This window comes from Gymnoscopelus braueri (genome assembly GCF_963280865.1).
Source record: "Gymnoscopelus braueri genome assembly, chromosome: 10".
Classification (NCBI taxonomy): Eukaryota; Metazoa; Chordata; class Actinopteri; order Myctophiformes; family Myctophidae; genus Gymnoscopelus; species Gymnoscopelus braueri.
In genome coordinates this window covers 22,099,215-22,112,283 of record NC_137611.1, presented here as the reverse complement: position 1 = coordinate 22,112,283, position 13,069 = coordinate 22,099,215, and the positions used below count along the sequence as shown (strand labels likewise).

The 13,069-nt window shown below is 41.3% G+C and overlaps 1 protein-coding gene across 1 annotated transcript; it reads left to right on the top strand.

Annotated features, from left to right (window-relative positions):
• The first annotated feature begins 1,065 nt into the window (after window positions 1-1,065).
• On the top strand, window positions 1,066-10,326 carry LOC308093914 (phosphatidylinositol 3-kinase regulatory subunit gamma-like). Its single transcript, XM_080440309.1, has 10 exons — window positions 1,066-1,483; window positions 5,373-5,484; window positions 5,632-5,730; window positions 5,953-6,133; window positions 6,254-6,379; window positions 6,552-6,694; window positions 6,869-7,045; window positions 7,354-7,428; window positions 7,547-7,717; window positions 8,127-10,326. The coding sequence occupies exons 1-10, from the start codon at window positions 1,426-1,428 to the stop codon at window positions 8,401-8,403; spliced, it is 1,419 nt and encodes a 472-aa protein (XP_080296435.1). The 5' UTR covers window positions 1,066-1,425; the 3' UTR covers window positions 8,404-10,326.
• The last annotated feature ends 2,743 nt before the right edge of the window (window positions 10,327-13,069 follow it).

Sequence of the window (13,069 nt, the reverse complement as noted above, 5' to 3'; positions counted from 1 at the left end):
AAATGTTATTTATAGAAGAACAATGTTTCTTCTATAAATATTAACTGACCTTCATCAGGTATCTAGCTAGATAGACTACATTAAATAGATAGCACAGCTATATATGGGTCTATCTAGTTGATTAAGATTATAATTTTAGTGTGATATTCACAGCACAGTAATAAAAGGCAGATATACAGTGGAAGAGAATACTTTCTTGCAAGTAAGTAAGTAGCCTTGGAACCAACGGTTGCCCCCAAGGCATGTGGCCCCTAAGTCAGCAGCCTATGTCCTGTTTCTGTAGTGTGAATCAGCTTGGTGTACAAGCACATCCCCTGGCCATGATGTACAAGTACACCCCCTGGACGTGACGCAGGCAGGGACCTATCCCCAATCCAACCCTTGATGCTGAATGCCAAGCAGGAAGGCATTGGGTTGGGTACCATTTTTTATAGACTTTGGTGTTATGACTCAGCCGGGGATTGAACCCTGACCTCCCAGTCTCAAGAGTGGACATCTAACCACGAGGATACTGAACTGGTTAGTTTCATGATGTAGGCCTTGGTAAAATTCATATCAGAAAAGCAATGCCTTAAACAATATATAGCGAAAACAAAAGAAAAAAAACAAACACCCTTTCATGCTAATCAGTTAGAATTACTTATTCAACGTGATAATTTGGAAAGAAAAGTTATTATATTTGGCTTCAGTGTTTCCATTCATACAATGTAACGAGTTTCTCAGCAGTTACAGTGCAGCTTGAGAAGAGTTGAATGAAACGACCTGGAATGTACCATTACATTTTAGGGGGGGTGGGACTACTAAACTAATACTCTGTACGTATCTGTTAATGATAATATACCATACGACCTTGTTGTGTAATTTTGGAATAAATACGACAATGTTGCATTTTGTCATTTAAATATCAAACCGTGTCCTACATTCGATCGTTTTTGTGTGTTTAATACAAAGACATATCTCAAAGGGGAAACCCCCCCTCGTCTGACGGTAGGTTGGATCTGCCCAAGATCGGACAGCCCTTTAAAGTCTGTGTGCACTTCCTAGATGAAGTAAAGTAGAGCTTCGTTGCACCGTGGGCCGTGCACAGTCTGACACGGCACGGCACGGCACGGCACGGATCATGACAATCTTTTCCACTTAGAACAATTTAGCCCCGAGTTATGTTGAGAGAACACGCTTGGAGTTTGGGACGTTTTCTCAAATCTGAATCAAGTCATTTTTCTTGTTGTCATCAAAGTCTATTGTTGTACTGGCGTATAGCCTACAGTACGTGGCGTCTCCGATCCTATTAAAATAGGTCGATTCTTTTTTCTCCTTCTTTTTGCAAAAGAACGGCTCTCTATTTTTCGTGCATCGAAACGTTGGAGGAGGACAACCAATCTTGGGAATATCATTTTGTTTAGCTTTTTTCGTTTTTATAACGGAATGTTTAATCCTCCCGAAGTTTTATTCTTCTACGTCGAAATGGATCAAGCAGCCCCAGGTAGGACTAGTCTCTAGTCTCTGCAGCCATTGTCTGATGATCTGTGCTGTGCAAGACAATATAACATTGTTTTTTTTTTGTGCTTTTCAAACATGTCTTTTTATTATTTTTGCATGATCATATTTTTATTATTTTTTCTAGTCTCTGCAGCCATTGTCTGAGTGATCTGTGCTGTGCAAGACACAATAACTCAATTGTTTAGTTTTTTGCTTTTGAACTTGTCTTTTTTGTTATTTTTGCATGATCATATTTAATGTAATAAGGTTGACATAATGTTGCACAGGTGTGTGTATAACGGGGTTATAACATAGCCTGGGTCTTTTACCGGTGGTGGTGGCATTGCCCAGGCATGCATACAGTGTTGCCAGATTCTGCGAGAGAAATAAGCAACCACGTATATGTAGATCTGCTATTTTCAGCAGAAGAAAAAACGAATCTTGAAAAAAACTAACCTTGTAACATTTTAACAACACAAATCTTGTATGGGGTGGCCACTGGCACATAATATTTTCAGATGGGGGGGGGGGTCTGTGGACAAATACATATTAAGTTGGGGGTCCTTGACATGAAAATGTTTTAGAACCACTAGTTTAAACAACATTAGGAAACAAGCCCAAATAAGCAACTACACTTAAGAAACAAGCCCAAAAAAAACGCAACCACCAATATTTACAAGCGACTTTACAGAAAAACATGCCCTAAGACGCTTATAATAAGCGGACATGGCAACCCTGCATGCATAGCGCAATTCACTTGCCGATTACGTAATACCCTTCAGGACGAAGGAAGGAAGGCGCAGTGGGTCTTGAGAGCCGAATTTATACTCCAGCCGTACGACAGTGTCGTTCACTGAAAAAAAAAAAAAAAAGAGAACAGATCTACAAGCTAACAACGCGTCGCGATGCGACGTGTTTTTAAGCTTGTAGATCTTTTTTGTTTGTTTGTAGATCTGTTATTTTTTCCCCCTTTTTCCTGGGGCGAGCGACACTCTGGTACGATCGGACTATAATGCACGAACTCGAAGCTTTGCGCTGTTTCTTTCTTTGTGCTGTCATCACATCTAGTGTGAAACTTGGAGGAAAACAAATAGTGCATCTTTTTCTTCACAAAACAATCTAGTCTAACATGAATATATATATACGAGCTGTATTTCGAACGCTGGGTCTTTTTTTGTGTGTGTGTAGACGGTTGTTAATTAGTGTTGGGAGTTGCATTAATACGATGCCGCAATGAAACGACTGCTTTGTTCTCCTGCTTTGCCTGCAGCCTGCAGACCCGACCGTGGCTCATTTGGCTTTGAAAAGTAGGCTACAGGCAAACTGGACCAGACAGTCCCAGTCTCATGACTTAAATCTGATATTCTATCTCACATTATGTGCAGTTGACAACTTCGCCATTTATTTTCATGCAACAATATATACGCATGAGAAATATCAGATAAACAGGCCTATTGGCTATAATAATATAGCTAACATCTCTTCAACCATTCACCATATATATTTATCTTCTTCACCATTTTCATCATGCAACAATGTAGGCTGACACATGCATTTGAGTCGAGATATATTATTATAAGGTTATAATATGTCTTGACCATTCACCGTAGCCTATATCTCTTCACCATTTTCATGCAACAAATAGCCTAGAAGTGCATGCATTTGAGATAGTGTAATGTCTCTTCGCCATTCCTCATCACACATTTCATGTTACACTGTAGCACATGCATTTGAGATATTATTATAACATCTCCATTCAGCACTTGAATAGGGGGCCTTGGACTGGTGTTATGTCCAATAATATCATAGGATAATTGGCCAATTTGGCCATGATAACACAAGTCCAGGACCTATATACGAGATATTGTTATAGCTATTGGCCATATGACCTGCTGTGTATGGACTGTCTTCAAAGCAGTACACAGTAAAAGTGGACTACTGTACTGTGTGATTGATCCTTCAGAAAAAAGTTGTGATCCAGACCAGACCCAGGCCACAGCCAGCAGTATTATGGCTCTTTTCTGTGTCCAGGTGCAGAGCAGCTTTCATGTGCATGTGGGTTTTGGCCCCCGGTGTGGTTTTCTTTGGGCAGCAGCACTCAGGAAGGATAGGTGTGCAGATGGAATTTTTTTGCTGAGTTTAGGAGCGTTTTATGCGCTTCCACGGTGCCTTTGCACCTGCCTTTTGTTTATTTTAAGGTCAGAAAAAAAGGAGAGAGCGGACGGACGGAGAAAGCCACATTTTATCCTCTCTGAGGCTGCTCCTGTGTTCTGCTACCAGTGGTGTAAAGTAACTGAGTACATTTACTCAAGTACTGTACTTAAGTACAATTTTTTGGTATTTTTACTTTCTTCAGTATTTCCAATACTTGTACTTCTACTCCACTATATACATCTCAGAGGCAAATATTGTACTTTTTACTCCACTACAATTATTTGACAGCTTTAGTTACTAGTTACTTTGCAGATTTAGATTATTATCACAAAACATACATTAACCACTTCAGCCCTATATATATTTCGGCCATTTGAAAATAGCCGATCTACAAGCTCGCAACGCATTGTGAGCTTGTAGATCTGCTATTTTCAAAAGATTTTTATACATTTTGAACTGGGACATTCTGCACAATGACTACTTTTACTTCTGTGCTGTACTTTAAGTATATTTTTATACCAATACTTTTGTACTTTTACTCAAGTAAATTTTGAATTCCGGACTTTTACTTGTAACGAGTATTTCTACATTGCAGTATTGATACTTTTTTAAGTAAAAAATGTGAGTACTTTTTCCACCACTGGTTCTGCTAACGGCCCCATGAAAGGCACTTTTGTCCTGCAGTGAAATATATCGGCCCTCTCACCTCCTCTTGATGCGGTTTGGCCTCTTTGCTCTTTTTTCATTTTTTGGAAAACGCCAAAAGCCTGATTCAGCACGCTTTATTATAGCCTACTTCCTCGTACGACAGTGTATCGTGTGTCCATAAATACAGTTTGTAGATCTGATATTTTTCTTTCGACGTGCGACACCGTCGTACGACGGGAGCATATACAACATTATACTCCGAAGTGATTTGCTTAGTGGTTGTTGTAGCATATTCTAGGCCTACGTCTTTTGGAGTCAGCACTTTTTGTTTTACTTGGAGTCAGCACTTTTTGTTTTGTTTTAAAGGTTAATCGAAAAACTATGAGGATTTTGGAATTGCGAGGAACGAGGATAATTTTTGTAAGACAAGTCTGAATGTGTTTTTCAAAAGCTTAGAGGGATTTAGGTGGTGACATTTACAGTAGCATATATATCGAAATAGACTATTGCATATGAATTAGTATAGTTGATTTGGTGGCAAAAAAATCGACCATAGACGAAATAGGCAAACATGCATTTCTAATATTTAGTTACTTTAGTGTCACAGCTGGCTGCACTTGACTGATACAGTACATGCATGATCTTGATAATGATTTGGTCAATGACATCAGTTGGAGACATGCCCGGGCTTGTCAGGAGATTGTGACAAGCCTCATCAAGCAAGGGGTGTGTGTGTGTGTGTGTGTGTGTGTGTGTGTGTGTGTGTGTGTGTGTGTGTGTGTGTGTGCGCGTGTGCGTGTGCGTGTGTGTGTGTGTGTGTGTGTGTGTGCGCGCATGCGGCTCCTGAGAAAGCAGGGAGGGATGGAATAGAGAAAGCAAATACACAGACACACACACACATTGTGTCCACGAAGGTCCCAGCAACGTAAGGGGTCATGTTTGCAGAACTTCACTTGAGCAATCTCAAGCAGATCAATATATTTCTGTTAAGGGTGGACCTCTTTCTCAGAAACGGCCATAATGATCCTTTTGCCTTTCTTTCCTTATCTCTCTTCCACCTCTCTCCTGCTTTCCCTATCTCTAAACCTCAGCTCTCCCTCCTCGGTCAACAAAGCCAGCGTCTTCCAACATGAACAACAACTGCCTTCCTCCACCCGTGTATTCACTGCAGGACGCCGAGTGGTACTGGGGAGATATAACCAGGTAAGGAATCTAACCACACCAGTCCTCCTCAACAAACAGTGGCGGCCGCTGCTGACTCAGTGTTTGTCTTTGTTTTGTTTCGTCGGGTTATCTCGCCAGTGGTCTGTGTTTGATTTGTAACCGCCTTTTGTTATTTTTACCTTTAAGGGATGAAGTCAATGAGAAGCTCCGCGACACGCCTGATGGCGCATTCCTGGTGCGTGACGCCTCCACGAAGACGCAAGGGGACTTCACGCTGACATTACGGTAAGCCTACCACACAGCTCAACCATTAACCACTTAATATGTACTTATGCTTGTGTTAACACATGTTAAATTGTAATTTTTTCCCACCCATAATGACATGCCCAAAATAAGGACATCAGGTTGAAAGTCGTTAAGTGTCAGAGTCATTGAGGTCACATCGTTGTTACACATATCTATCTCACTTGCCGTTGCATGACCTCTCGAGTTTGTTCACCTTCTCAGGAAAGATGGCCACAACAAGCTCATTAAGATTTACCACCGCGAGAACAAGTATGGCTTCTCCGACCCCCTGACGTTTGGCTCTGTGGTGGAGCTCATCTGGCACTACCAGCATCATCCCTTGGTGGAGTACAACGCCACACTGGACCTGATGCTCACCCACCCTGTTTCACGCTTCCGACAGGTTAGTAAATATAGACCTGCAACAAACAATAGAAATAACTTCAATATGAATTTAAGCAAATAAGAGGAACAACACAATTTCGATAGGTAAGATTGAATGGGGTGTTTTTGTTTTTGTCAGGACCAAGTGGTGAAGGAGGACAGTGTCGATGTCGCAGGGCGTAAACTGAAGGAGTACCACTGTCAGTATCAAGATAAATCGAAGGAGTTTGACCGTCTTTATGAAGCCTTCACAAAGACCTCACAGGTAAAAAAAAAAACTGCTTCCAATTAGCTCTGTTTTGGAGATGCTGAATGCTAGCATGTTAATTACATCTTTATTAAATATATGAGAACATGTCAAGAGAATGTCCATGCTAACATCAAATTGTCAAGGCGAAGTGTGGTGAGATCTCTGATGGTTATTCACTGTGACGCAGGAGATTCAGATGAAGAGAACAGCAATCGAGGCCTTCAACGAGACAATGATGATCTTTGAGGAGCAGTGTCGCGAGCAGGAGCGCTACGGAGAGGAGTTTGAGAGGAACAATCAATCTGAGGGAGCAGAGAAGGACCTTGAGAGGTACTTGTTTCTGTCACGCTCCCAAGTAAATGTCCCCGTCTAATTGTAGACACATTTTAAAGGTAGTTCAATCGCGGGACATGTGCAGCTAGCCATAATTCTACCACGTCTCCAAGAGTTAAACCCGTACCCTAACCCCTATAGTGACCTCTGCCCTCTAACCTCCTCCTTTAGTTTCCTGATTAACTACGAGAAGCTGAAGTGTCGTCTTGGGGAGATCTATGACAGTAAAGTCCATCTGGAGGAGGACCTGAGGTCCCAGGTAGAGGACTACAGAGAGACGGACAAGAAGATAAACAGCCTGCGTCCTGACCTCATGCAGCTACGCAACATCAGAGACCAGTATCTCAAGTGAGTCCTGCCAGCAGGAGATGATGTGGGATCGTGGGATTGGAAGATAATGCTCAGGAAGATTCAATATTTTATTGTCTATCACGAAATGATTGAAAATCATCTTAGATTAGGGCCTCACAAAAACATACACCCACGAATGACTCACATACAATTACATTAAAAACGACAATTTCATATAATATCTGAGACTTCCTGTCTTGGTGTTTGTGGTAATTATCTGCTAGAAGCTCATAAAAAGAGTTTAGTGTTATATTCCCTTAAAACTTACAATGTTCTTCCTTTCCCTCTATTTTATTGGATTTCAGCTGGCTGAATCACAAAGGCGTACGGCAGAAACGCATAAATGACTGGTTGGGGATACCGCACGACAGTCTAGATGAGTAAGTCATCACTTAATGCCATCTACTGTAGACGTCACAACCAAAGTGTGACATGGCAAATGGAATATGAAATAATTTAAAAGCATTTTTTTAAAGAATATCCTGGTTGTCTTTGCAGCACCTACGTGCTGAAGGGAGATGAGGAGAAGCTGCCGCACCACGATGAGGCAAGCTGGTTTGTCGGTGAACTGAGCCGGACACAGGCCGAGGAGATGCTCCAGGGAAAAGCTTGTGGAACCTTCTTGATCCGCGAGAGCAGCAAACAGGGATGCTACGCCTGCTCTGTTGTGTGAGTAGTACAGTTTGAAAATCAAATTGTGTTAATTTGATTAATGAGCTGATAGACGTTTTTGGTCATGGTTTTTAAAGTCGAGTTTAAATGAAAAATGACGTTAATGATGTTAAATTACATACCTGCTCATATTGTGCTTTTTTTTTGTTGCACATATTTAACAATATATGCCAAATAAAATGCAAAAATGCAATTTCTTTGTATTCATATGTCAAAGTGCAATTCATTCACTTTCAAACTGGCAAGAAATTGGCAAAATACAAAACAATTGATTTACAAGATCATTGTGAGCTTGTAGATTGGCTTTTTCCGCACGACAACGTCATATGATGAAGTATAAAATATGGGCTTAAGTGGTTAAAAACGCTGACACTAACTGACTAACAAGTTTGTTTTCTCTTTTCAGCGTGAAGGACGAAGTGAAGCATTGTATGATTTACAGCACGCCACATGGATATGGCTTTGCAGAGCCATACGACGTCCACTGCTCGCTGAAAGAGCTCGTCCTGCATTATCGGCTGAACTCCCTAGTACAACACAACGACGCTCTGGACGTACGACTGATGCACCCAGTACACGGCAGCATCCCAGCAACCTCCTCTCACCAGCGCGCAGAGGAACACAAACTCTTACAGACTCCAAAACACACAGCGGGGCTCCCGCCAGCTGCTCCAGAAATGTAGTCAAGACAAGACGGACAGACAAAAGGACATGTTTACTGTATCCTACGAGCGGTACTGCATCGATGGGGCATTGTCGGCTGAGAGGAATGTGTGAAATTTGCACTAGAGTGATTCCAGCGGGGTTTTGTGAATGTGATTTCACAAGATTGAAGCAGGGACCAGAACTTGAATGTCAGCTTGAATTTTTTTTCCTATTTCTTTTTTTTTCTCCATTCAATGAGACTGTTTGTCTTTTTACGAGATATTTTTTACTCCATAAACCATTTGTTTTAATGGACGTCTTCGCAACGGGGATGTTAAAAACAAAAAACTAAACACACACATGAAAATATGCTGACTCATGTCGGGTGCTACGCTTTCTTTTGACTTCCACTTTTTACATTTGGATAGCTCAAAAGTACTGACATCGCTGACGTCGTTGCAGATGACCCCGTCCTTGGCCCTGGATAGATTATATTAGATTGTGAGAAATTTGAATGTGTCATGTATATATTGGGTTGCTGAAGAATTTGTGTGTTCAAGAGATAAAATGGTGCTGTACAGAACATGATTCTGTCACACAGGTTTGACAGACCAAACCATTTTGGGGGGGCAAAAAGGCCACACGTGAACACGTGTACGCCTGTGGTGGCGCTTGGCCACGTTGCCACTTTCTTAATAACATTCACACACAGTGGATTATTATGTAGCATTAACATCCTGTAGAATACCATTGTGAAAGCATACTCAATTATACCCATTGACCAAAGCACTTTTTAGTGAACAAAAGTACATCCCTGTTTCGACCCTTAACCACTTTAATCCTGGCGTCACTATTTTGGGCATGTCATTATAGGAGGAAAATTTCCGAAAGTTTTTTAAAATAGCAAAAATGACCTATCTACAAAGCTCGTTGTGAGCTTGTAAATCAGCTATTGGCGCTATTCGTCATACGACGAAGTATATAGGGCTCAAGTGGTTAATTATGTTTGGGTGAGGAGGGGCAATTCGTGTACACCTGCTGATGTGCTGATCAAACCATAATCTGAAGTACTGTACTGTATGGTATATTCTGTTACTCAAAGAAGTATAAGCTTTTTGTATTCTATATATATTTTTTCTATAAACAGGCCACAGAAGATGAAAGCTTGAAGAAAGTGCAATCCAACAGTATTTCTCTTGTTGCAGCGTTTGATGATGATGATGGTGGTGGTGGTTGACGGTGATGCTGTTATGAGAGGTTGACATTCGCCACAAAAATGCACTCTCTTTGGTGGCGTAGGTATGATGTGACCTCTTAAGCCTAATATTATACTTTGTCGCACGACGTTGGCCGTCGTCGAAGATAACAGATTTTCAAGCGAAAAATCGCGTGACAACCAAGTTATTTTCGCCGAGCGACACCATCGTGCAGCAACGTATGAAAGAGGCTTCCTGTTTGTGTGAACTGCCAGAGGTCCGGGAGTATCCTGCCTCCATTACTTGAACTGTGGCATTGCTCGAGCTATGAATGTTTTTCATGACATGCAGCCTACATAGCTTAACCACATGAACCCTAGAGTCCCTATTCTGGGCATGTCATAATAGGCGAACATTTGGCGAAAATAGCAGATCTGCAAGCTCATAACTTGACGCGTTGTGAGCTTGTAGATCTGCTATTTTCGCTATTTGACGTACAACGAAGTATATAGGGTTTAAGTGGTTAAGAGGAAATGAATCCATGTTGATCTTGGCACATTCTTCAAGTTTGAGGACAATAGATACTCTGTATGGAGAAACTGTAAAACTCGCTTTTGTGGTTGTTTGACGGAAGGTGTTTTAACCTCTCTTATGAAAAACTCCACTAGAGGATTGAGGAAACTCCTTGGGTGAAGCTAAGCAATGTGAGATTCTGACCTTTTCTTGCTGAAAGACAATAAACTGATGAGGGTTTTGTCAACTTAATAGTAAGTTTCCGGGTTGTTGTTTTTTAATATTAGCTATGCATTGCGCATAGCCAGTTTTGGCTTATGTAAAACATTGTCTGAGTATGTTACACGTTTTACAAAAAAATCATGTGTGGGCTGCCCCCCCCCCCCCGCCCCTCGGTTAATTGTTTGGATGGTTTAGGCTTAGTCGACTAAAACTTTGTAGGATCAGTTCCACAGCGAGTACTCATTGTGAAATTCAACATTATAATACTCAGTTCTCAACCTCACCAACCTAAAAAAAGACTTGTGCAAGATTATAAGCAGCAAACACAATTTTACAGATTTGTTGATTAAATCAACTAATTGATTAGTCAATAATTTCATATGACTAACAGTCGACTATGAATTTCTTTAGTTGAGGGCAGCCCTAGAAGTTAGCTCATTTTAATTTACACCAACTTATTTCTAGCTACAGAGCACTGAAATGCAAGCTTATTAATGCACCTGGGAATAAAAGCTTACACAGTATACAAATTCACTTATCACATGATACTCTCAGCCAATTAAGAGTTAGATGACAAGGTATTGATATTGTGATATGATACTAGATATATTCTGGGATTATTGGAAGTATTGCCCTTGTTGTCCTGGTTTTAAAGGTAACATTATGGTAAAGTGATATCATTTTCTGAAGTGGTTTTATTATTTGCCTTTATCCACGTGGGGTTTTGTGTAAGGACCAATAGTGCATACTAAAAATAATATTGTCACAATATCAGTATTTAGTGAAAAATATTGGTTATTCTTTGCCCAGCCGTAGATGACAAGACATAATTACACTGATTACAATGATATCGAGGAGGTGTGTGATCATGTGTGAGTGCACAGATCATTTTAGAACAAGCTGGAGAACTAATCACTACCAGATAACTAACCCATATTAAAATTGTGTGCGATGAGGCCGCTGTCATCCAGTGGGCTTAGCTTTGGGTTGGTGGTGATAATCCTGGCGATGAGATGAGCTGAGTGAGTGAGTGAGTGCTCCCAGACTCATACTGTGGACAGATGGCAGAGAAAGGAATTGAGAAGGATAATAGCTGGACAGAACATCACAAACTTGGTTTGACACCAGTGGTCCCATAATAAGAAAATGAGAACCCTGAAAAGATTCTATTTTATTCTATAATGGAAAAATAATATATTAACTGTAACCATCCCATATACAACATGCAACAAGCAGCTCACATTACTTCTGTTCTTACCCACTAACAACATCATTCAACAAACATTGGTCTGTTGTTACGGATACAAAACTTTTATGTTTTTACGATGTGGCTCAGCAGGAGTCTAGCTGAGGGTCTGCGTGTGTGTCTGTCTGTCTGTGTGTCTGGAGATAATCTCGCAAACCACTGGACCGATCAGCGCCAGATTTCCTGTGCATACTGCGTGGGCCACAGATATTTTATACTTAAAAAAATATAATGGAAGTCAATGGGAATCTGATCGGGCTGAAACCTTGCCTAAATTTTGAGTCATACGTCATATATATGTCATAGACATAGTAGAAAAGGTAACACACACCAATAGCTGTGGTGAGGTGCTGACTACTTGCACACTCTGGCTCCGTATGAACTTATGAATTTCTTTTAACTTGATTGACGTTTCGGCCTGCTGGCCTTCATCAGAATGAACAAATGGCAGTGTAACAAACACTGGTCCCTTACATAGCCACACCAACACCTGATGGGGATCAGACAATCATGACTGGGGGTGGGGAAGAGCAATCAAGGGGCCTTTTCAATCCCCCACATCAGTGTCGTGTGACTACGGTCAGTCAGATAATGAAATGACAGTGACAAATAACATAATCATGCAATACAGTTGAAAGCTGATACAAGATTTCTAATGGACATGATAGAGAAGTACAGTTCTGAATGAACGTCAATAAATTAAAAAGAACTTCATATGGAGCCAGAGTGTGTGACACTTTTTTGCTAATAGATGACTGACATGCCATCACATCCATGCTGGCCACATGAAGTCCAAGATCCACATTGTCGCAACGCCGTTCCCATGTGAACACCGAGATCCACATGATTCGATCTTTTTTTTTTTTTCTGTTTCCCGGCCTCAGGGTCAGTGTCTACCGAAACCATTCCCTGCGCCGCTGACCGGTATAAGGACACAGCTGGATGAAGATGACCCTATTTGACATCACTTGCTTGCTCCTCAGTGTCTGATCATTCATTCTAACAATGTGAATATTTATTAGAATAGACCATGGCTGTGAGAGTGCACAAATGGAACCAAATGGACTCGTAAGGGTCTATTTGGTTCCGTTTGTACACTCTCAGAGTTACGGACCGGTAAGTGTCCATTTGGTTCCAAATCTATCATTTATCTGGGGACCCCCTGGAACCCCCTCGAGGACCCCTGGGGATCCCCGGACCCCACTTTGAGAACCACTGTTCTAACTAACACTTTTCGGCAAGCAACGCCGTTATACAAAAAAAGTATGTTATAAATTAGGCTTAACCCAACCATCACATAAGGTCAGTGCTAGGGCAGGGATTAATGAGGTGCTGAAAGGGATGTTCTACAGAGCAGTCTCAGGATTACCCCTCTAAAACTGTGTCAGCAGAGAGAGTGTCCGCCCACAGCATGCATCATGCATGCATGCTTGGATGGACCAGATGTATTGGAGATAGGACAGACTGTACTGGCACTGAGTCACCCTCGGGCTGTGTGTATGAGTGTGTGTGTGTGTGTGTGTGTGT

Coding starts and splice junctions, on each gene's coding strand:
- LOC308093914 (XM_080440309.1), top strand. CDS start 1,426: ATGTTTAATCCTCCCGAAGTTTTATTCTTCTACGTCGAAATGGATCAA. Junction 5,485..5,631: donor TACTGGGGAGATATAACCAG/GTAAGGAATCTA, acceptor TTTACCTTTAAG/GGATGAAGTCAATGAGAAGC. Junction 6,695..6,868: donor GCAGAGAAGGACCTTGAGAG/GTACTTGTTTCT, acceptor CTCCTCCTTTAG/TTTCCTGATTAACTACGAGA.